The following is a 25,614-nucleotide window of genomic DNA, read 5'->3' as shown; positions in this document are numbered from 1 at the left end:
AACAGCCCTTTAAAAAAAAATAATAAAATGACAACTATGAAAATTTTCTGCTAGAATGAAATCACATGTGTCTTGCCCCATTTCTAAATCACATATCAACAGCTTCAACTGCAGGCAAAAGAATGTTACATTCAAGCACATTTTGATTCATCCTAAAACAAATCTTTTCAAACAAATTCCTTTGTCTCTATCAAGATTTACGTATGAAAGCTGAGGGTCTATCCACCTAGAATCCAGTTAGGCAGTTTGTTCCAACTGTTTGAACTACAACCCCATGATCCTGCCTCTTGAAGGCATTTTAAGCTGTTGGTCCTTGAAAACTAATAGAATGGATCAAAGAAGCCCTGAGGTCTGCATGTGATAAAAGCTGGGTGTGGGGGAAACTATTAAGAACTGAGAATGTACTAAAGGTACATAAGAAAACTAATTTTAAAAATACATTTTAGCCGAAACCGGTTTGGCTCAGTGGATAGAGAGCGTCGGCCTGCGGACTGAAGGGTCCCGGGTTCGATTCCGGTCAAGGGCATGTACCTGGGTTGCGGGCACGTCTCCAGTAGGGGATGTGGAGGAGGCAGCTGATCGATGTTTCTCTCTCATCGATGTTTCTAACTCTCTATCTCTCTCCCTTCCTCTCTGTGGAAAATCAATAAAATATATTTTAAAAAAAATACATTTTAAACAATTACTGAAAAACACTTGAAATAATACACGTTATCATGCTATTTAAACACTGGCAACATCAATTTATTTGCCTCCCTGTTTTTATAAAACCAGATATCCATACTCTCCAGTATACTTCCTAACAACTTCTTGACATACACTTTAAAAGCCTGTGCTTAATCACAGCAGCACTATTTACAATAGCTAAGATCTGGAAATAGCCCAAGTGCCCATCAGTAGATGAGTGGACAAAAAAGCTGTGGTACATTTACTCAATGGAGTACTATGCAGCAGTAAAAAAGAGGGACCTCTCACCCTTTGGGACATCATGGAAGGACTTAGAGAGTATTATGCTAAGTGAAATGTCAGTCAGAGAAAGATAAGTATCACATAATCTCACTCATATTGGAATCTAATGAACAAAATAAACTGACAAACAAAATAGATCCATAGACATGGAAGCATGCAACAGACTGAGGATTCTCAGAGGGAAGGGGGAGCAGGGGAGGGAAGAGGTCAACCAAAGAGCTTACATGCATAAAGGCATAACCCATGGACACAGATAATAGTGGGGTGAAGCCCTGGGGAGGGGACAGAAGAGTGAAGGCAGGTCAATGGGGAAAAATGGGACATCTGTAATACTTTAAACAATAAAGGTAACATTTTAAAAGAAAAAAACAAACAAAACCTATGTTTAAAATGTAACAGTGTAACTAAGAATCTTTTTACAGATTGCTTTTATTTTTTAATAGAAATAACAACCATCTCTTACTTGAGTTTCTAGCTCCCACAGACTCAATTAAGACTCTAAATTTCTGAGGAACCAAGATGGCGGCGTAAGGTACAGACCTGTGCATGCTGCCTCCCACAACAACATTGAAACTACCAACTATAAGATAAACAGCTATCATTCAGAACCATGGGAAAGCTGGCCCAGTGGAAGCTCTACAACTGAAAGGAAAGAAAGAAGAGCATTGAGACTGAGTAGGATGTGCAGAGGCGCCAAGAACAGAGGTACGGAGTCATGCGCCAGGCGGGCTGCAACTGGATGCACGGTTTTTTTTCAATTGGAAGGGGATACAAGCTCTCAAATCCACTGAGCTTGTCTGGGGTGGGATTCTGAGGTCCCAGACCCCTACGGGGAGAGGCAGGATGGCCTTGCAGCGGGTTGGAGAGCGAGGGTGGCTTTCTCGTGGAGCTGCTCACCGGCACTTGGGGACGCAGAGTCGCGGAGAGGTGAGGAGTCGCGGAGATGCCATTGCTCTTTGCTCCGCCCTGGTAATTCCCAGAGATCCCGCCCTACTCAATTTACATCCCCACCCAAGCTGTGCCAGTGGCACAAAAGGAACCACCTGCGCTTTTGCAGCCTAATCCAACTGTAGATTTCAACTCCTCGCATACATAAGGGACACACTCAAGAAGCAGAATCAGGTTCGGAGGAAGCCGGAGCCGGACCCGGCTGAGCTGGCGACATGGAACCGCTGTACCAGCAAACACACAAGCAGGTCCACCAGATCCAGTCTCACATGGGACGCTGGGAGACGGCAGACAAGCAGTCTGTGCACTTAGTAGAAAACAAAATCCAAGCAAGCATACCAGATATTCAGCCACCAAGAACGCCTGGAGATTTCGTCCAGCAAGGAGCCACCCAACGAAAGTCAGAATGCCAAACTTCGTGTTGACCAGTTAAAGTATGATGTCCAGCACCTGCAGACTGCTCTCAGAAACTTCCAGCATCAGTGATACGCAAGGGAGTAGCAGGAGAGACAAAGAGAGGAGCTTCTGACTCACACCTTCACCCCCAACGTGGGATGTGGCGCCTCCTGCGAGGCTGCGACGGCCCCTGTGAGGCTGCGACGCCCCCAGCAAGGCTGTGACAGCCCCTGCGAGGCTGAGACACCCCCTGCGAGGCTGAGATGGCCCCTGCGAGGCTGCGACGGCCCCTGCGAGGCTGAGACGGCCCCTGTGAGCCTGGCAAGGCCTCTGAGAGGCTGCGATTGCCCCTGTGAGGTTGCGACAGCCCCTGTGAGGCTGAGACAGACCCTGTGAGGCTGAGACGGACCCTGTGAGGCTGAGACGGCCCGTACGAGGCTGCACTGGCCCCTGGGAAGCCGAGAAGAATACCACATGATCTCACTCATTTATGGATAATAAAGACCATTATAAACTGATGAACAAAAATAGATACAGAGGTAGAGCAGCATTGAACAGACTGTCAAACTACAGTGGGAAGCCTGGGGAGGGTTGGGGGGCAGGTAAGAGATCAACCAAAGGACTTGTATGCATGCATATAAGAATAACCAATGAACACAAGACACTGGGGGGTAGGGGAGGTCGGGGGAATGTCGGGGGACGGGGGAAGGAGACATATGTAATACTCTTTGTAATACTTTAAGAAATGAAACAAAATTAAATTAAAAAAAAAAAGACTCTAAATTTCTTTCAGTTTGAGTTAAAGGAGAGAACTGTGATTCATATTTCCAAAGGCAAGAGTAGCATCTCTGTCATTCATTTTGGTCTTTCGCATGCTAAGATACTTAAATTTTTATTTTTCCTTAATAATGCCTACTTCCATTTGCTGAACCCCTATAACAATCAAAGAACCAAAATTTTCACTGTTTTATTTGAAACTCCCAAACAACCTTGTCAACAGATATTATAATTTCCATTTCATGGGTAAGGAAACTGAGGTAGTATCCATGTTATAATTATACAAGCACACATCCATCCATTGTTTGGGGCATGTGTATTTAATGATTAAGGGGTGATGATGCCATTTGAAATATATTTTATCCCTCTGTCAAAATGAATTGAAACAAATCCATGCCTATCCAACTTCCACACATTCAACACAAGGAATATTTCCATGGTTGCCTCAGTAAGTCATAAACTTCATCCACTATAATCCCAACACTATATCTAATACATCTCAAGAGACCAACTAAACTACCTAAAATTATTCAGAATATAACAATACCTTAACAATTATATAACAACTAAATAAGCAAATAAGACATTCTAGTTTTTACATGTCATGCTAAAAATGCCACATATCAACACTTTCACTTCTTGAGAACTGCCACAGCTTGAGGCATACAAATTTCAGCAAATTTAACAGGAAAAAAAAGTAATAATTTTCCTGTCCTTTGAAGCAATTGCAACTCAGAAGTTGCTCGCTTTCAAATATTCTACATCAATTAAAAGCATCTTATCAGAACAGACAACCATACAGACTTAGTGTAAGTAAGTACAGGTCTGGATATTGTTGAGGCATCATGAGTTCCTAGCTCCCACAGACTCTAAATTTCTTTCAATTTGAGTTAAATGAGAGAAACTCGATTCATATTTCCAGAGGCAAGAGTGGCATATTTTCCAGTAAGTTTCTTGTTCTCATTTTACTATTTTAAGAATTCTGATCACTCCCAGTATTGCTGTGTGGCAAGATCTGAATTCTGGTGACTGATCATTTTCATGACATGATGCTTTACTAAAACTGTCTCAAAACACTGTTTTTATTCGTATTTAGCTTCAGTGTATTTATACACAAAATACCACTTCAATGGCATCACGCCAAGAAAAGAAATAGCTTGCTAGAATTTCAGTTGACTTTGTTAAAGGAAATTATTTTAAATTAATGTGGCTACTGAACTGCTGCCATCCTTAACCTCAGAAAATATATTCCTTCTAATTTTTGCTATGAACATTTATTTATTTAAGTTAAATTCCAGCTCATGAATGCTGACCATAAAGAGTCTAAACCTTCCTGCTACTATTTCATATTCATTTTCTAAACAAGGGCAACCACATATTTGCTGCATTAGTATGCACAGCAAAATCACCACCATTAAGTGAAATCATCTATGTATTTTTGGTAGAATCTTTAACAACTTCCACACCCATCAATGAAATGGAACAAGGCTGTTTTGTTTTCAGAAAGCAACAATTTAATCTCTGGTTTACTAGATGGCGCTCAAAATATTTTTCCATATGTTTTTCCACAAAGAGAATCTGACATCAGCATGGTTTACCTTTACCAGTGAATGCAGGCTTTTTTCACCAAACATATCCCAGAGGAAGGTTAGGTCTTCCTGGCTATCCACATGTGGCTGCAGCTGGGCTGGCAGGGCAGCCAACAGCTCATACAGACCTATAAAATGAAAATAAAACACAAAGCGTAATCTTAGAGTGATCTCATTAATTTCACTTAAGGTGTGTGTAAGTGACGGCTGGAACATGTCTTTTTTGCTGGATTTATATTCTGGACCATCCAGCAAAACACTTCTCCAAAGAAGCAAAGGAAGCTTTTTTATTTTTCAATTCCAAACAAGTATGTATTAATAGGCTAGTTTTTAACTTTCACAGTTGTCAACATTCTATAGTCCTCCAAGTTTACTACATAACCTGAGAAAGAAAATGTGTACAAGCTTTCAATGAAAGAAGAAAAGGCATACATTCCTTTCCTTAATTGTTATTACATTCCCTCAATGTTAGCCAAAGAGTGAAGTGAGTCACGAATAGGAAAAACTTCCTTAGAAGAACAGAAATTGATACAGAGGTCCACTAAAAAGGTTTTGTGGTTTCCAAATCGTTCCTTATATAGCTTCAAAAACTTTGCATTATCTAATGTCCAAAATAAGGTGTAAAAAGGCAGAATAAACCATACTTTGTGCTACATTACTGCAGTCACCCACTTTTCAAAAAAACACACACAACTATGTAGAACTTAAGTTTACGTTTGACTCTAATTTGGGGGCTCTGATAGCTCTGAAAGATGCGGTTACAGGCGCTCCCCAATGGAAGCTTCCTTGGAGCACAGTAGCGCAGTGTTCCACAGTAGCACACTGCATAGCCCATCCATCTCGTTCAGGGGCTGTCAGACTCCTGTCCAAGAAATATTGCAATGGTGCTTGCCCAAGACTCTTCAGGGAGGTGACCTGGCAGAAGTCAATATCAACTCACAGCACATGTTTCATTTCCCAGTGGGATTACATGAGGTAAAAAGGACAAAATTCCTTTTATTTCTGTCTGCTGTCTACAAAAACACCAAGACCTCCTGGGATCTACAACACACGGGACTGTTGTTATTTCTGGTCTGAATAAGTGCTGCTGTTCATCACAGGGACAACTTTACACAATATTTAACAGCAAAGATTGTAGAGTAAATTATGGACAATTGATCGTTTTATCTATTATCTTCCTAAAGCACTAAGTATTCTGGTAATCAGTACTAATTCACAACCAAATGTAGTAGTGTCCACTTTGAAAGATAGATATGTAATTTGAATGATTTGATTAAATTCAAACATTCCTGGGGCTGTATTTGGCCAAAAAGAACTAAAATCTCTAGAAAAAGATTATGTCCTTAAGTATACTTAGAGGTTTATATTTATTCCCTTAAAACCCTGGCATCCTGCCTAAAATAGCCTTTATTTACAATGTAGTAAATATTTTTAAGATATCTCTAAACAACTCAATGTAAACAGGTCTCACTTCATGTACACACACACACACACACACACACAATCACCAATGCCCAAATCAGTGATTATAGTCAGAAGTGCAAAATATGAATTATGTAAAAAGAAGGTAGAATATCACTATTTTATTACTGATTTCAGTAATAGTAAAAAAAATTACCTACTCCTTGGTAATATGATTAGTTTAACTAATGGTACTAATTCAACTGTGATATAACTTCTGAGGTATAGCTGTTGGGGGGATTAAGTGAGTTAATACATTAGAACAGTCTCTGACACATAGTTAGTATTCAATCTGTTTCATATGTAACTCAGTGAGGTTCAGCCATGTTATAATTGATTATATTGTTATTCATCATTACTACTGATGTTATAATCGATTATAATTTATTATATTGTTATAATTGATTATATTCATCATTACTATTACTGAAAATGCAAAAGTTTGAATCAAATAGACCTAAATTCAAACCCCAGGTCTACAGTTTGGGCATTCCAAATAACTTATCTGAGCCTTGTTTATTTACCTTATAATTTGAATAACAAAAGGTAGCCTACACTTATGGAAAAATTGCACAGAACAAAATACACACACACACACACACACACACACACAAAGTACATATAATACTGGTGAAATCTGAAAAAAGTCAATGATTGTATCAATGACAATTTCCCAGTTGTGAATCTCTACTATCCTATATAATAAAGAGGTAATATGCAAATTAACCCTCAAGCCCTCACAAGATGGCTGCCTATGACCATGCCAGCAGGGGGGTTAGTGAGGGACGACCAAACAACTGAACAAGCAGGCTGTGTGGGGTGACCAGGCCGGCAAGGAGAGGGCAGTCAGGGGTGACCAGGCTGGCAGGGGGTGCAGTTGGGGGTGACCAGGCTGGCAGGGGGGCAGTTAGGAGCGACCAGGCCAGCAGGGAGGGGGCAATTGGGGCGACCTGGCCAGCACGGGGGGGGGGGGGGCAGTTAGGGGCGATCAGGTGGCATGCACAGGCAGTGAGGGACAATCAGGCCTGCAAGGGGGGGGAGGGGCAGTTAGGGGTAACCAGGCAGGCAGGCAGGTGAGCGATTAGAAGCCAGTGGTCCAGGATTGTGGGAGGAATGTCCGACTGCCGGTTTAGGCCCGATCCCTGGGATCGGGCCTAAACCGGCAGTCAGACATCCCCCGAGGGGTCCCGGATTAGAAAGGGTGCAGGCTGGGCTGAGGGGAACCCCCCTCCCATGCTCGAAATCCATGCACTGGGCCTCTAGTAGTTATATAAGAAATTACCATTGGAAGAAGCCAAGTCAAGGGTACACAAAATTTATCTTACAACATGTGAATCTACAGTTATCTCAAAATAAAGTTTAAAGAAAAGAAGAAATTGTAGCAAATATGGTCATCACAGGAATTAAATGAAACAATGCCCATGAAAGCATTTAGCCCTGTGGCTGGCAAAGAGTAGGCACTTGATAGAAAATAATGTTCTTTCCTTAATAGGTCTCCTCTAGAATGAAAATGCCATTTCAATGCAATGGTTCAAAATTAAAAAAAACAGCTTAGCTCTACATTCCAGCTGGACACAATACCATACTCACAAATAAAACCACCCTAGTCTTTTACATGTGGGAAGTGTTAACTTTACCCAAATACTGCTTAACGTTTTGTGGAAATAAGTCATATTATGTATAAATTTAAAACAATAATTTCTCCATAAGCAGAGCTCATAAACCTGAGTTTTCTATTTTTTACTAGTTTTATGCAATCCTAATTTATATGTCACCCTAATTTGGTGTTCCTCTCACATTGATGTTTCTGTCTTTCCCTCTCTCTTCCACGCTCTCTAAAAATGAATAGAAAAATATCCTCAGGTGAGGATTAAAAAAAAAGAAAGAAAGAATTGTCATATTCTATGAAAGACACATCTTGAAAATGCCCAAAGAAAGTTGTCATTTTTTTGTGGTGAAGGAACTAGAGTCCGTGTTGATGAAAACACCTTGGGGTCTGGGGCAGCCAGCAGTGGCAGCAGCAGCAGGGTGATGAGGGTGGTGCCTTCCCCTGATCAGCCAGGTTGCCTGATACAGAGGACATCTCCTGAGGGCTCCCGGAATGTGAGAGGGGGCAGGCTGGGCTAAGGGACCCCCCTCCCCTCTAGTAGTACTTATAAAAGAGGAGAGAGGTATGTGGTTTTCAAGATTAAAGAAAATAATCCATAACAGTGGAAAAACAACACAAAGTACATACTGAGCTAAAATTTTAGGGGATAAGGAAAGTATTATAGTAATAGGAGCTAATTGCAGAGAGATGCAAAGATTTTTTTAAAAATATATAGATGTTATAGGCTTTTAGACAGATGTGAGCAGAGCAAGGACAATGGGCCAGATACAGAAAGTCACTAGGCTGGAAAGCACCAGGTGCCTAACAATGGACAATCAACTGTAGGGTAGGACCTCACCCCCAGGGTGACCTTTCCTCCCTTAGCATAACACTGGTTTGGACTCCTGACCTTTCCTCTATAGAAATAACATTTAAACCTCCATTGTATTTCAGCTCCAGGCCCATATAAGCAACAAAACTAGCCACAGCTGACATCAGGACTAGCTGCATAGAATAACAACCGCCTGCCCTGGTGACGGCCAATCAATCAGTGGAGACCACTACCCAATAAGGACACACCTGGGAAACTGCTGAATATTCTATTGATATCTTCCCCTGGGACCTCCCCTAAAATCTCCACCCTTAAAATCCTTAGGACGGAGGACAGAGTGCACTCTCCCTCCCCAGAGTACACCTGTGCCTTGTGCCTTTCCCTTTTCCTTCTCCCTCTCCCATCCTGCCACAGGCACATTACCATTAGCTTCCTCACTCCCAAGCTCCAAGGGCCCTTCCTCTGTAACTTGTTTCCTAAGCCCATTTCTTCTAGGAATTACACTTTCTACTTCTATAATTTACCCAATAAATGTTCTCTTACAGTTTGGGTCTGGACTCTGAATTCGTTCCTAGCCAGAACCCAAGTACTGCAATTGCTGAACCCAGATTTAGTCTGACCCCATGGGTCAAGCACCTGGTGCTGTTCTTGCCACCTACTATATATATTTTGGAGAACCAAGACAGCAGCGTAGATAGATGCTGATACTCGCCACATCCCACAACTACCTCAAAATTAAGAATAAAATACAGAACAACCATCATTCAAAACCACCTTAAATGTGGTTGAATGGAAATCCTACAACTAAGGAAAGAAAGAAGAAAGCACATGGAGACTGGTAATATGGGGGAAGGCCTAGAATGGCTGGCCCAACACCCATGTGTGGTGTGTTCTTAATCAGGAGGGATATCTCAGTTGCTGAGGCCTCCCATGAGGAGCAAGGGGTCCCAGCCCAATACCAGACCTCTCAGCCCAGGCTTCCAGTGCCAGGAAGAGAAGTCCCCGAAACTTCAGTCTGTAAATATCAGCAGGGATTGTGGCTGCATGACACGGAGGCTGCTGGAGACCTAGGCAGTTCCTCTTTAGGGCCCAGCACACAAACTTACATGGGCTCACTCCCACTGAGCTCCAGCGCTGGGGTAGTGGCTTGAGGGAATACAAGGACATATGGGGAGGAACTAGATTGTCTGGCATTAGAGCAAGAATTTGGGGGTGGCTTTCTCCCAGACAGAGGTGCTTGCAGGGGTCATTGTTCCTATGCTGAGAACTCCCCGATGGCAGAGCTGACTGACAATCATATCTGAGTTTCCATCAGCCTGGCTCACACTGTTCACTCCACCCTGATGATTGCCTGAGACCTTAGCCTATCCAATTTTAAGCCCCACCCAAGCTGTTTGCAGTGGCTTCAGACTTTCCTAAAATCTCTCAAACAAGCAGCAGCCTGCCTCATACCTATCAACACCCAGCACTAGCACCTGCCTACCTTGCTTCACAGCTTGGACTTGCCTGGGCACTTCCAAGCCCAACACAAATAGCAGCTATCTGCAGATCTCTCTGTAGCTCCTGATGGGTAGCCCCAGGAAGTGGCTGACTCTGCACCTCCCTGGAAGCCCCAGAGTCAGTGCATCCAGGGTATACTGCTTCAGACCATACCAGAGTACAACTCTACACATCCACAAGTGACACACTCAAGGAGCAGACTCAGTGGGCACCAAAGCCCCACTGAAGCAAGTCCTACTGCATAGGAGTGTCTCTAGCACAGTAACTCTTCCCCTGAAGTTGCAGCTAGTCCTCACAGCCAATTGACCTGGAGGTCAATTCTTCCCAGTGATTCCAACAGCAATCAAGGCTCAACAACAACAAGACTGTGCACACAACCCACACAGGGGTGTACCTAGAGTGCCCAGCTCTGGTGACTGGGGAGGCTGAGCCACTTGGGCCCTACAGGATACCTACTACACAAGGCCATTCTACCAATTCCAGGAGACACAGCAACTCCACCTAATACATAGAAACAAATACAGGGAAGCAGCCAAAATGCAGAAACAAAGAAATGTGTCACAAATAAAAGAACAGAAGAAATCTCCAGAAAAAGAACAATATGAAATGGAAGCAAACAAACTACTAGATACTGAGTTCAAAAAAATGGTTTTAAGGATGCTCAAAGAATATAATGAGAGCTTCAAGGACTTAGTGAGAATTTCAAGGATCTTAATGAGAATTTCAAAGACATGAGAAAAGACCAGTCATAAATTAAGCATACACTAACTGAAATAAAGAGTAATTTATAGGATTCAACAGTAGAGTATAGGATTCTGAGAATGAAATCATGATTTAGAATATGTGGAAGCAAAAAACACCCAATCAGAAGAGCAAAAAGAAAAACATAATCCAAAAATATGAAGATAGTGTAAGGAGCCTCTGGGACAACTTCAAGCATACCAACATTTGCATTATGGGAGTGCCAGGAGGAAAAGAGAGAGAGAAAGATATTGAAAACCTATTTGAAGAAATAATGACAGAAAACTTCCCCTACCTGGTGAAATAAATAGACTTACAAGTTCAGGAAGCACAGAGAGTCCCAAACAAGAGGAACCCAAAGAGGACCACACCAAGACACATCATAATTAAAATGACAAGAGCAAAAGACAAAGAGAAAATCTTAAAAGCAGCAAGAGAAAAGCAGTTAGTTACCTATAAAGGAGTGCCCATACAACTGTCAGCTGATTTCTCAACAGAAATTTTGCAGGTCAGAAGGGAGTGGCAAGAAATATTTAAAGTGATGAAAAGCAAGGATCTACAACCAAGATTACTCTCCCCAGCAAATCTATAATTTAGAATTGAAGGTCAGATAAAGAACTTCACAGACAAGAAAAAGCTAAAGGAATTCATCAACACCAAACTAGTATTACATAAAATGTTGAAGGGTATTCTTTAAGAAGAGGAAGACAAAAAGAGATTAACCCTTTTCGGTTCAATGTAGAGGCTGACTCGACAGACCAGGCGCTAGGAGCAGGTCCAACATTGAGGCTGAGGTCGACACCGCAAACCGGTTCAACATTCAATCCTGTCAATTAATTTGGACCAGACTGTTTGAATTCCAAAAATTAAATTGGACCGCAAAGGGTAAAAAAAAATATGAACACAAAGTGGCAATAAATACGTATCTATCAATGATTGAATCTAAAAATCAAAATAAACAAACAAGGAATCTAATGAACAAAATAAACTGATGAATAAAATAGAACCAGAGGCATGGAAACATGGAACAGACTGATGAATCTCAGAGGGAAGGGGGTTAGGAGAGGTGGAATGAGATTAACCAAACAACTTATATGCATATATTCATTACCTATGGACATAGACAATAGGGTGATGAAGGCCTGGGGCAGGTTAGAAACTGGGTGGAAGTAGCAATGGGGAGGGAGGGAGAGGAGAAACATCTGTAATATTTTCAACAATAAAGATTTAAAATTTTTAAGAAATAATAATAAATGTATATTTTTTATTGATTTCAGAGGATGGGAGAGGGAGAGAGATAGAAACATCAGTGATGAAAGGGAATCATTAATCACTTGCCTCCTGCATTGCAGGAGGCCGCCCATTGTCTTCACTTAGCAGAGAAGTGCAAACAAGGATCCTGGAAGGCTGGTGATCCTTGAACCCACGGCAGGGCCTGAGTTATGCACCGATTGTCTAATCCTGACAATGGGGGCTCAAGCTATTTCCTGACCAAATAGTATCAGAGTAAATCCTTCTAATATTTACTGACCTTTATGATAGTCTATTACTGCAATTACCTGCCTGACTAAGGGTTTTATGTTTAACCAAAGTTGAATAAAAGGTTGGCAAGGCCTGGGCACCGGCGGAAGTCCTTCCCCTTGAGTTGGACTTGCCCGCCTGGCCCCCCAATATTTCTAAATTATCTCTTGTCTCTTCTCTTCATTTGTGTGCGGCTCCTCTTCCAGATCCTGAACCCTAAACCACGCGGGATGTGGGGGAAACACACATACAACACTGCATGCCCCCTACTGAGGATCATGCCTGCAACTCAGGCATATGCCCTGACTGGGAATTGAACCATGACCTCCTGGTTCATAAGTTAACACTCAATCACTTAGAGAAATGTTTTAAGATTTTAAAACTAATGTTTAGGAACTAAATATTGTAATCTATACTCCCCTTTCCAGAAGAATGTTAAATGGCAAATGTTGAATGTCTGAAATCATGAAAAATATACTAATGAGAATACTTTCCGTACAAAATATGCTCACTCTACAATGCAGTTCATTAAGCCATCACATATGTCGACCAGGATCTTTAACTTCACTGACTTATTCATTTGATTGAAGTTAAATGTGCTACAGCTGGCTTCTCTGTAGCGTTGCTACACTGAAGGATAAACATATCTGTCATTTTCCCTGAAGAAAAAAAAAATGATTTTTCTCCCAACAACTTATGATCCAAGTATATTCTTTCTGAGCCTCTGGCAACACAAGTGACAGAGGGGTATCAATATTTTCCATGCAGATTTAAATGTTGTAGCAACTTTAAGTTGTCTTGCAAATTTTTTACTATATACTGGTAAAAAATAGGATTATATATATATGCCTAAGCAACGGTTACGACTGGTTGACTAAACAACAGGTCACTATGACGCGCACTGACCACCCAGGGGCAGACACTCAATGTAGGACCTGTGCCCTGGTGGTCAGTGCACTCCCACAGCCAACCTCCCTTGGCCGGCCAGCCAACCTCCCGTAGTCCTTCCCCCCGGCCGGCTGGCCCCAATCGGGACTGGGTAAGATGGCCCTGATTGCCCCATTGCCCGCCAGGCTGAGGGACCTCACCCATGAACAAATTCATGCACCAGGCCTCTAGTATATATATACTAGATCCATATATATATGTAGTACTGTAGAGCTAGTCATAAGGATCTATATTATAATCTTACTAGTAGCCCGGTGCACGAAATTCATGCACATTGAAAGGGAATTAATTAGAGGAACGTAATTTGGACTCACTATCTAATATCAATAATATGTGAGCATGAGGCAGTCCGTGTTTCTGAAATTCAATGACATGAATTTTAGCTATTACTTTGCCAAATAAATGGAATTTACAGATATCATTTAAAAGAGCATTCAGTTTCATATTAAAAACTCTAGCTACCAAGTCAGGTCTGTTTTCAACTGTCAGCATTGTAAATTGTTTGCAATATCTGCCCATTTGGGGTTGCACACCATGGTTATGAATAAATCAGGCTTGCCATACTTCGTTACAATTGCCATAGCATCCTGATATCGCTGCTGTGTATTTCTCGGACTACCCTCAAAAGATGATGGAAGTATTATCATCTTACCAATCGGCACATTGTCCTTTTCAGATCTAGATTTGAGATAATCCATCAAACCACTATATTTTTCAACTCTCAGCTTAGATTGGTTTGCTTTGATGCAATTTATCCAATTAGCCTCCATTTTTGAATAGGAATCCACGATAAACTGTTGAGTTAATTTTCCTGCATTTAAAATAGGATTGAACGTGTCCCACACAGAGAGATGAAATCCATAATACTACACTTGTGAGACTCGTGTCCATACATTTTGTCTAGTATTACTGTCGATTACACTGTCGTCTCTGAGTCTTAATGCAATATCTGTTCCCCAACCTTTTTCACCATATGGAAAAAGAATAGGATATGTCATCGCATCTAATGTAGGAAACAGGATATTGATTTGTTTCATTTTAGTGGCATTTGGATTATTGGGATCTGGATTACAATGAATGAGCAAGTCCCTTTCAAAAGGAGATTCTCCATCTTCGTTTCTGAATATGACAGCAACCTCGGTTATACAGGGAGAATTATATCTACCTGGGTCACTGTTACAATCGTATTTAATCGCCATTGTTAACTCTGTGGGAGCAATACCTTTTGCTGCTGCTTCAGATTGGGCTTCCTTTTCTACCTCATGTAGCATTTTGTATGATTTTGTTAATTCACTTATTTCATGTATGAGGTTGTTGATGTTGATCATGAGTCTTTCTGAGCAGCTCTGGTTTTCTGGCATTGCTAATCTTTTACTTGTAGCTTCGGCTGTATCCAAAATATAGAGTTGAGCAAACTTCCGAGAAACACCATCCGAAGGATGTAAAGTTCCAGTACAGTGATAAACTTGTCCGTGTATTCTAAAACAATATGGCCCATATCCTGATGGCGATGCAATATTTGCACCCATGGAAGCAAAAGCAAAAGAACTATTTATGGAACGAATATTTTCCATGAAATTTTTACTGTCAGAATCTTCATTTGTCATTAATCTTTTAAAATACACCGGGTAATCTGGAAAATGTATATCATTTGGACAGACTTTCCTTTTGCTACAACATCGAGTAAATTTCCCATCGGATGGTTTTTCATCTGAGAAATTCAGTGATAGGCAAAATTCACATCTAACAGTCATTCCACCACAACTATGTTTGAGGATTGCATCCTCATGTACTCCATTTTCGCTGAAAAGGTAGTTCCTACCGGTATTGGTAGCACTTGTTGATGACTGTTCTCTCGACATATTCTGTCATCGCCACCACCTTCTTTCAACCTCAAAGGCACGCTGGCCTTTAGACATTTTCTGTTGATAATGCCGGTGTTTTTGGCATCAGAGCAGCGTTTTTCCAGTAGCTGGTGTTCAGATACATTTTGTCGCAGGCGCCGCCTTCTTTCAAGATCAGACGCACGCTGCTCTGCAGACATTTTCTGTCGATAACACCAGCATCTTTCGGCTGCAGAGCTACGTTGTATCAACAGTTGTTCTTTATACATAGTCCCACCTCTCTACTGTCACGGTCTGAGATGCAGGTGAATGAGAGTCCTGTCTATCAGGCCGCTGAGAGCTGTCTGACCAAAGGCTGATTCTGGCTGATTCTGTGGGGGTGGGACTTCCTCCTCCCTGCTGTCAGTTTCCACAGCTGTGATGAGGAGGCTGGGGTGACAGAGGGAGCTGTGCCCTCCAAGCCGCCCTCTCTCTCTTGTTCTGCTCTATGTCCAGCTGTCTCCTGCTCTGCCAAGTCCTCCAAACCTCCCACTCTCTGCCGGCAAAGTCCCGGGAGTCCGCAAGTGTGGCTAGGCGCCAGCGGCCGCGCCTCCCCAACCTGCAAAAGTCCCGGGAGCCCATGGACGTGGCTATGGCCTCGCCTCCTGGGGCCAGGGAAGGTCCTGGGTGCGCGCAAGCATGGCTAGGCATGGGCGGCTACGCCTCCCCAACTGGCGAAAGTTCTGGGAGTCCACAGGTGTGGCTAGGCGCCAGTGGCCATGCCTCCCCAACCTACCAGTGAAAGTCTTGGGAGCCTGCGGGCGTGGCTACGGCCTCACCTCCCAGGCTGGTGAAAGTCCCGGAGCCCACGGCCGCAGCCACTGTCTCCTCCTGGGGCACTTGACACCTGAGTATGCAAATTAACCACTATCTTTGTCAGATAATTTGCATAGTCACTCGGATTGGCTGGTGGGCGTGGCTGGTGGGCATGGCTTGAGTGTAGTGGAGGGATGGTTAATTTGCATGTTTCTCTCTTATTATATAGGATTATCTTTAGTAACAGCCAGGTTATTTGATCAAGGATTGGAAAAGGCAGACATCATTGACCCCACCCATGAGGAAATGTGACCACATTGAGTAAACAATTCATCCCAAAGTTATAATACATTAATTAGAATTATAACGTGTCATCGTCTGGTATTAAAATGTCATTACCCTTCTCAAATCACTGGAATATATGACAGTAGTTTTAACTGTGGATAAAAGTTCCCATTATCATAGTCAGACCCTCATCAAGTTTCACCTTGTCTAATAAAACTAGTTATTAAAAATTATGTCTATTTCTATCCTATGCCTCCCTCCTCCTTAACCTATCCTACTACCAACTGATAAAACTTCCTGAAATAACACTTAGCAATAATTATGACCAGAAACAATTCCTACTGGTATTAATCATACCTAATACAGCAGGTCCATGAATAATGTCATTTCATTCAAAGTCATTTAATTATAAGATGGAGATACTGTAGGAACTTAACTCTTGTTTATATCAGTTAACCTGTGGTGAAACTAGTTTTGGTCACAGAAACTATCAACAGCATTAAGTGAGAACTTATTGTATGTACTTACAGAGCTATAAGAAGTGCTTCACAGGTTACCTCATTTGATATTCTTCATAAGTAGGTGCTGTTACGATCTCCAATTTACAGGTGGAGATACATTTAGCCAGTATGTAGCACATTCAGGACTTCATCTCAAATTCTAGCCTATGCCTCCTGTAATAATCCCATCATTTAAATATTCTACTCAAAATCTTCTACTTAAGAGTAACTTTAAAGAAAAAAGTTGAATGCCTAACCTGACATCCCAATTAAAGAGGGGTCAAATATTTCAAATATAAACTAGAAGAAGATTATATATAGAACATTTTCATCTTGTTGCAGTTAAACACTTTTCTTAGCATATGAAGAACTTGGAAATTGTAAAAGACAATAATTGATAGACTTTATAACAAATCAAATTTTCATGCATATGAATTCAAAGAAGTTTGCAGAGAAACTGCTAAAAATTATTTGCAACAAGCAACTGATTAATACTAACAACAATAAAAGATGACTAAACCAACAGAAAAATGGGCAATGGCACTGGCGATGGGCAAATGGTATGAGAATAAATGTCCCTCCCCACCAAAAATAGTAAAGCAATGTTAAATCTAACAAATACTTTTTAAAAAGTCAAGTGAAGCATATCAATTTATAAAATAATTAAGGTGTCAAATACCCAGTCTTGCTAAGGGTATGGGAAAACAAACCCAGTGTCATTTGATGGGATAAACACTCATTCCTTCCACCAGCATTTATTAAACACCATATGTTCTATGTGCCAGATGCCATTCAAGGTGCTTGAGATCAGGGAACCCAAAAAAGCAAAGATCATACCCTCAGGGAGCTAACACTGTAGGGGCGGGGGGGGGGGGCACAGGAAGCATTATAAGTAAATTATCCAGTTAGAAGGTGACAAGTGGGTATCTGAGGGGTAAACATTCTATGCAGAGGGGTCACACAATAAAAAAAAACCCAAACCTCTACAACAGGGTGTGCCTGGAGTATCTGAGGAAGAACTTTCTTTTCTTTCTTTTTCATAACTTCCACAGTGGACTGAGGAGCCCACTAAGACTGGAGCAGAGGGTGGGAGAAGGAGAGCTGTAAGAGATCATATAAGAGGAAATTGGGGGACCAGATCATGTAGAACCTTGTAGGACAAATTTTGCAAAGAATTTAACTTCCACTTTAGAGGGGAAAAGCCATTGCAGGGTTTTGAGTGAAGGAGTAATATGATCGAACTTACATTTTTAAAGTATCATTCTGGCTCATGAACTGAGGAGAGAGAGCAGAGGACCAAGAGCAGAGACGGAGAACACATTAGAGGGTCAATCCAGGAACAGAGAATGGAGGCCTGCACCCAGGGAGCAGCCAGTGGGCGTTATGGGAAGTAGTCAAATTCTGGAGAAATTGTAAGGAAAGAGATAATTATAAATGTCTATCTGAATGAGGGAAATGAAAAAAGAAAAGAATAAAAAATGACTCCAAGACTGTTTGAAGTTACCATCAGTGTGACAGGGAAGTTCAGTTATAAACATATTAAGTTCAAGATAACTATTGGATATCCAGGTGGAGATGTGGTGGGCAGCTGTAAAAAGGAGTCAGGAGCTCAACAGGGCGGTCTGGGCTGAAGATGTATCTTTAGGAGTCATTGGCATATGGATGATATTTAAAGCCATGAGCTTGCATGAATTCCTCCAGAGCATGAGTGTAGACACAGAAGAAAGAGCAGCCAAGGACTGAGTCCTAAAGTCTCCAGAATTAGGAGATTGGAGGACAAAAAGAGCTGATCATCTTTCAGAGAGGAGAAGGCACCGGGAGTGTGAAGCCCTAAAAACCGAGCAGGGCAAGCCCTAGCTGGTTTGGGTCAGCGGATAGAGCATCAGACTGCGGACTGGAGGGTACCAGGTTCATGCCCAGTCAAGGGCACATGCCCAGGTTGCGGGATTGATCCCCAGTAGGGGGTGTGCAGGAGGCAGCCGATCAATGATTCTCTCTCATCATTGATGTTTATATCTCTCTCTTCCTCTCTAAGATCAATAAAAATAAAAAAACAAAAAATTTCAAGCAGGGCAAGAAATTACGAATGATCAAGCTACTGACAGGGCAGGCAGACCAAGGGCTGAGAATTGCCCACTTGGATTGAGCAATGTTGAGGTTACTAATTTTGGTGATGAGTGAAAAAGACTGGATGAAGAGCACCAAGAGTATAAAGAGACATGTTGGAAACAGCAGCTATAGACAACTCTTACAAATATACTAGTAGTAAGCAACCCTTACAATTTATTACAAAAGAGAATTGATGTTTGTAAGGGAACGGGGTTAAAAAAAAATTTTCAAGATGAAAAATATAACACATTTTGGTGCTAATGGCATTAGTCCACTACAGAGAAATTCTGACAATGTAGACAGGTAGGGATTTGCTGGAATGGGTCTAGTGTATAAGTGGCGGGTGGCTTTAGACAGAAGTGTAGATAGTACACCTATGGTTCCAGAGGGGCAGAATGTGAGTGCAGGGAACATGTGGCAAGTCGCTGATGATCGCTGCAATACCTTCAGTACACTAGGAAACATGGCTATCTGCTGAGAGTGAGCACAGGACAGAAAGTATTTGCATTTGAAAGAAAAGACTGGAAGCAGTCATGGGGAAAATGGGAAAAGTAGAGAAGCTCTAAGTGAATATACACTAATAGCAATATGAAAAGTTAAAGCTTGCATTCCCTTTGACCCAGTAATTCACTCATAACTCATTCATTTACTTCTAGGTAGCCTGCAGGGCCTATACCCAATTGTTACCAGTTGTGAGTCTACGAAGAGAAACCAAAAGGAATAGGAAACAATTACTTAATTTGTGCTGTGTGTAGTTCTACACTGCTTGAGTTTTTACAAAATACAGGCACACCTTGTTTTATTGTGCTTTGCTTTATTGCACTTCACAGATATTGCAGTTTTTACAAATGAAAGGCAAGACCCTCCACCAGCAAAAAGTTTAGGATTCACTTTATTGTGATACTTTACTGCAATGGTAATACCTTTGAGGTATGCCTGTAGACATCACTTTTACAATTTTAAAATTTTCACTTCTGGGTAATGAATCTGACATAAACCTTTTCCCAACAGTATAACTCACAACTTCCCCTCAAATTCTGTTCCAGCCACAGTGGACTGCTACTTGCTATACCCTGAAAAGTGTAACTATATCCATGCAATCTTCCAGCAATTCACCAGATAATTAACTTCCTGGTGATTGCTACTGCTGTCACAGTCTCCCCTTCAGGACCACTGAGATTACCTGAAAGACAAAACAAGCAATGCTAACATTCTTACCTCAAAGTTTCACAAACAGCTTTAATGTAACACACTTGACAACGTTTCAAGGGCTGTGTGTAGAAAGTTGGCAAACTCCCAAATCCCAGTGCATTTCAAAATCCCACCTGATCCTTTCCCAACCTCACTCCACAAATACTGAGTGATTACCATGCGCCAGGCACCCCTTAGGAACTGGGCATGCAAAGCAAACAGAATTCATCCTACATGCAACACGTAGACTACACTGAAAATAAATGTGAAGTGTAACTGTGAAAAGCACTTTAATGACAGACAGGGCTGTGGCACCATGAAAGGGTGACAGTGAGATGGGAACAATTTCATGAAAAGCTTCCCAGGGATGATTGTGCTGAGATCTGAGGGAAGTACAGATGTTAACAAGGTGATGATGGGGAATAGAAAAATCTGGTAGGAAAAGAACTGCACTTACAAAGGCCCTGGGGTAGGATGCTTAGACTCTGGAGCCAAATGACATAAATACAAATTCCAGCTCTGTAACTGAGCATTAGTTAACATCTCTGTGTATCCAATTTGTAATTTACAGAATGAGTATAGTCGTGTCAGTTTGATTCCTGGTGATCAAAGTAAGTATGGGAGACAATCTCTCTCTCTCTCTCTTTCTCTCTCTCTCTCTCAATAAAAAACAAATTAAGAAAAAAATACACCAAAAATCTGTTTTAGCCCTAGCAGGGTAGCTCAGTTGGTTAGAGTGCCATCCCAATATATCAAGGTTGTGGGTTTGCTCTCCTGTCAGGACATATACAAGAATCAACCGATGAATGAATAGATAAGTGGAACAAGAAATCATTGTTTCTCTCTCTCTTCCCCTCCTCTCCCTCCCCCCGCTTCCTTTCTCTCTCTAAAAACCAATTTTTAAAAATTCCATGGAGTATGGGCTGGCAGAAGAAGGCAAAGATGAGGAAAATGGGGGACATGTGTAATACAGTCAACAATAAAAAAGTATATATTTAAAAATAATATAAAAATAAAATTAATTCCAAATTAAATGCAAAAACATATGGATATGCCCAAGCATCAGGGAAACAGAGTACAAAATATAAGTTTACTGTGCTGAAATACATTAAGGGAAAAGACAGTTTTTCACAACAGGCCATAAAGATAGACAATGAGGGACCCCATGCAGTGGGTAAAGAGTAAACTAGAGAGATAATAATGAAGAAAGTGATCACATACTCCTGACCCAAGTCAGTCCAGATATTTACACAGTAAAGAATAGAGAGGAAGAAAAAAAATGACAAAAATGTTCCATCCTCAAACAGTTTAACAACTTTCAAGAAAACATAATGCAATAAATGCTTGCAAGAAACATCAATACCTATAATTTTGGTGATATTGATATTAATGTATTCATTGACAATTTCTGACAATAGTGGCTTATGTAAGCTGTATGCCAATGCATGGTCCTATTTCAAAATCCACACTAAGGCTCTAAGGAAACAATCATTTGTCATTAACACCAGTCATGCTGAATAATGGTGAAATCATCTTACAAAATGCTTCAAGTGATACAGAAAAAATAATATTAATCCCAATATTAAAATATTTATATCTACTTTTCTCTTCCCTCCAGACTACTGGTGTTAGACATAATAAAGAAGCATACTGAAGATGATCAGCTATGTCATGACAGAGTTGCCTTACTGAAATATACACAGAACAGATCTAACAAATGCTCATTTAAATTATTCAATCATTCTGGATCTCTGGGTCCCTAACTCTTAAAGTGACAGTGGAAAATGGATCATTAAATATAAGATCAACTTTGTCATTATAAGCTCTGTTATCCTCATTTTGGGGGCACAACTAAACCTCAGCGAATTAAGGCTACACCCAGAGAATCTGAGATATAACCAGTCAGCAATATAATTCATCTCAAGAGGTAGAACTCTTTTTAAAAACATATCTTGCTTTTCAATTTAACGTCAAATCTCCCAGCAATTGTTCTTAGAGTTCTTGATATAATTAACATATTCATAAGACAAAAAGTCAATAATTTCTATTTTCAGATTCCTGCTTACCGTTTAAATGCTTAAAACTTTTTGATAAATCCTATCTTCCATTTCAAAGTTCTATAGTTCTATAGGAATGTAAAAGAAAACAAAACACTTCAGGGTATCCTTCACACAAGCATATAACATCCTCAGGAGTCAGAAAAGGTGCACCAGTCAAGAACTTATATCAAAAAGTTACTAAAAGCCTTTACCATTTTGTACAGACTATTTCACAAAATTCATCTTTATTATGAGTCATTAAGATGGGGTGGGGAAGGGAAACAAAGTAATGGATAAAGAGAAGTCAGGAAATGTATTTACACAAATGAGAATAAAGTCATAATGCTTTGTGGAAGAGCAAAATTACTAGAGTTGTCACATTGGTCAAACAACAGAGAGCTGTCTTTTCATCAAAAAGACTACCAAGTATAGACACACCATGTGGAGTACATTAAAAGCCATCCAAGTGCAAAGGAAAAATATAAAAGCCTCTAACTTACCCAAGTGCTTATGGCTCAGAAAGCCTAAAGAGAATTAGGCAAACAGAATGTGAACTTTTACTAGCTTGGATTAGATTGAAGATGATTCATATCTGCTTATGTTGACTTGAAGCCTAAAGGAACATAACAATGCAATTTAAAGTTACTGGAGGGCTTAATCCAAGTGATAAGTAGATAGCAATTCAAAGTATCAATGATGACTAACTTCAACTCAGCAGGGAAGAGGAGATTGCAACAGTCTGATGGAGCCACCATTCACTAACAGGAGCCACCATTCACTAATGGAAGGGAGGCTGGAAGGTGGGAGGGGGGTCTGCTGGGGAAGTAGAACATTTATTTTTTTTAAAATATATTTTATTGATTTTTTACAGAGAGGAAGGGAGAGGGAGAAGGATAGAGAGTTAGAAGCATCGATGAGAGAGAAACATCGATTCAGCTGCCTCTTGCACGCCCCCTACTGGGTATGTGCCCGCAACCCAGGTACATGCCCTTGACCGGAATCGAACCTGGGACCCTTCAGTCCGCAGGCCGATGCTCTATCCACTGAGCCAAACCAGCTAGGGCAAGAAGTAGAACATTTAGTAGTAAAGAAATAAATCTTCAGATTAAATGGTCAATATGACAGTAAAACTATTCATCCACTTGGAAAACCCTGTCCCCATACATTTGATAACAAAATTGTGTGTGCAAAGCAGGTAAGTAGTTTCATTGGTTCCATGTTTAGTGGGAGCTGATGACAGAACGTAAGGTGAGGTGGATACACACAAGATTGACTAACTTCTAATAAACCAAAGGAAGAAGAATATCTCATTTTACGTAAATACACTACTGAATTATAAACACATATTAGTTATTAGAACATTAGAACACTAGTAAGACCTAATATGAAGTGTTCTAGTCAAAGAATGTGGCCCATATCTTAGGCAATGACACCTACTGGCATACAATCAAACAGCATTAGTGATACCAAATCCAAACATAATGAACAAAAAAATATCAAGACCCAGGAGTGTCAAATTCGGAGTAAAAATTTATTAAACAGAGAAAAAGTTTTTGCTATCCAAAAAAAGAGTAGTATATATATTTAAAAAAAAAGAACAAGAAAGTTATATACCAACTTACACTTACACATCTATGCCACAATCAATATATAATGTATCAGTACATATTATAGATATTCTGAAAATTTAAGGAAAAAGATGATAAGGTATAGATAACTGATCCACCTACATAAACTATAAAAAAATTTCTGTTTAGGACAATTTATTTTCTTTGCTTTTTTTCACAATATTTGAACAAATATAAATTATTACCATTAAATCAAAGGAAATTAATTAAATGCTAAAATGTGATGTTAATTCTCAAAACAGTAACATCTCTAAAACATGAAAGCATTAAAAAATACAGAAGCATAAAGAAGTGAAGAAATTTTCCAGTTAAAAAAACTGCTTCTATAAAAATATAATATTTTGTACAAGACAGTAGTAATTCTTAAGAGAATAAATGGCTCAGAATTTGATGAAAGTGTTCCCGCAGTGAACAATGCACTCTTCTTGCAGATTCCAGATGCTCAACATTCCTGATTCAGAATGGAAAAATTTACTGTTAGTCTAGAGAAATTTAATATCACCATTCTTGTCATATCCTTCATAGCTTCATTATTAGAACAAGTCTGGGGAAGCAATAAACCTATTTAAATGCTAAAAAAGATGTTTGCTGTGTTCAATCAGATTAGATAGTGTAACTAACCAAAATATTTAAAAATCATATAGAAAAAGCTGAGAAAAAGAAAAATATATATTTATTTGTGTATTTTTCTGAGGTTTGATATTTTGCATTCTGTACAGTATAGCCAGGCATAAGCCCAAAACGTTTTACTACAACCAAGAGCTAATAAACACTAAAGAACATATATCTACGCCCAGAACAACATTATAAAATTTTATTACATTAATAAAATGGGATACATCAAGCTTTAAATTTTCCACTTTGTCAAAGGTAAAATAATCAGCACTATTCAGTGCCATTCATAACAGGCCTCAATTTTTCTCATTTAAAGTATGTTTTATTTCCAAAAGTACCTATATTACTAAAATACTTTAATACAATCCTGATAGAAGCATTCTCTTTCGTACACTCTCCCTCAATTGCAAGTAAGTTATTAAAGCATTGAGCAAACTGAGTTTTTAAATATGTGAAACAATTTAAATAATATAATATTATTGTTTGATTACACAATTGCCTTGAAGTCTATAAAAATCAGGTTAACCGAGGGTAAGAGCAGACACCTGTACATAACTTTCATTTTAGAGGCGATTTCTGAGGTTCCAAATTGTCTTAACTATGTGTTAACTGTCTGTGCCTTGCACATGACATCTACTACCAAAGCAAAGAGAACAGTGCTTTGATTCCTAGCAGTACCTATCCAAAAGATAAAACAAAATGAAAAATACTTCTAATACTTTTATAAATTATATTCTATATCTATCCTTTAGAAAAAAATTGATTGCATTTATGAAATCTACATTTAACCAGTTAGTTACAGGGCCTCCTCACCTAGAACAGTCAGCAATAAAAGCTTAAGCACTATATTTATTTTATTGTAGTTAATATTATGATAGGATTTACTTCCATTTATTTTAGTATTTATTATACTGGTACATTTAAAACCTAGCAGAACATGCATTTCTCATATAACTACTATAATCACCAACAGAGAAAGAATGGATGCTGAGCCTGTTTTGCAATCAAATGAATAAAAAATACTTAGTATATAGTTGACTCTTAGCAAATAGTAGCTGCCATCATCACCTTTATCATATCCTCTCAGAGATTTGCTAATTAAGTGAAAGAAAAGCCCCGAGGCAGAGTTCAAGAGAAAAATGTCTTCAATGGCTTTCTTCTCAAGTACAGAAGCTCCTCAACTTACGATGGTATTATATCCCAGTATAATATTTTCAAGTTATGATGGGTATAGGTAAAAAATGCAGTTATTGCCCTAACTGGTTTGCCTCAGTGGATAGAGCTTCGGCGTATGGACTGAAGGGTCCCAAGTTCGATTCCGGTCAAAGGGCATGTACC

At 40.1% G+C, this 25,614-nt stretch overlaps 1 protein-coding gene across 1 annotated transcript in view; it reads right to left on the bottom strand.

The window, feature by feature from the left end:
• The window catches only part of MPP7 (MAGUK p55 scaffold protein 7), a 263,960-nt gene that overhangs the window by 215,577 nt on the left and 22,769 nt on the right, over window positions 1-25,614 (bottom strand). Inside the window, exon 2 of the mRNA XM_070428568.1 lies at window positions 4,689-4,807. Within this exon, the coding sequence (XP_070284669.1) occupies window positions 4,689-4,807 (119 nt within the window). The remainder of the gene's footprint in view (window positions 1-4,688; window positions 4,808-25,614) is intronic.

This window comes from Myotis yumanensis, unplaced genomic scaffold (genome assembly GCF_028538775.1).
Source record: "Myotis yumanensis isolate MYYU_CA2020_CCGP unplaced genomic scaffold, mMyoYum1.0.hap1 SCAF_1, whole genome shotgun sequence".
NCBI lineage: Eukaryota > Metazoa > Chordata > Mammalia > Chiroptera > Vespertilionidae > Myotis > Myotis yumanensis.
Note: the sequence above shows the minus strand (reverse complement) of the source record. Positions and strands in the feature narration are given on the sequence as shown.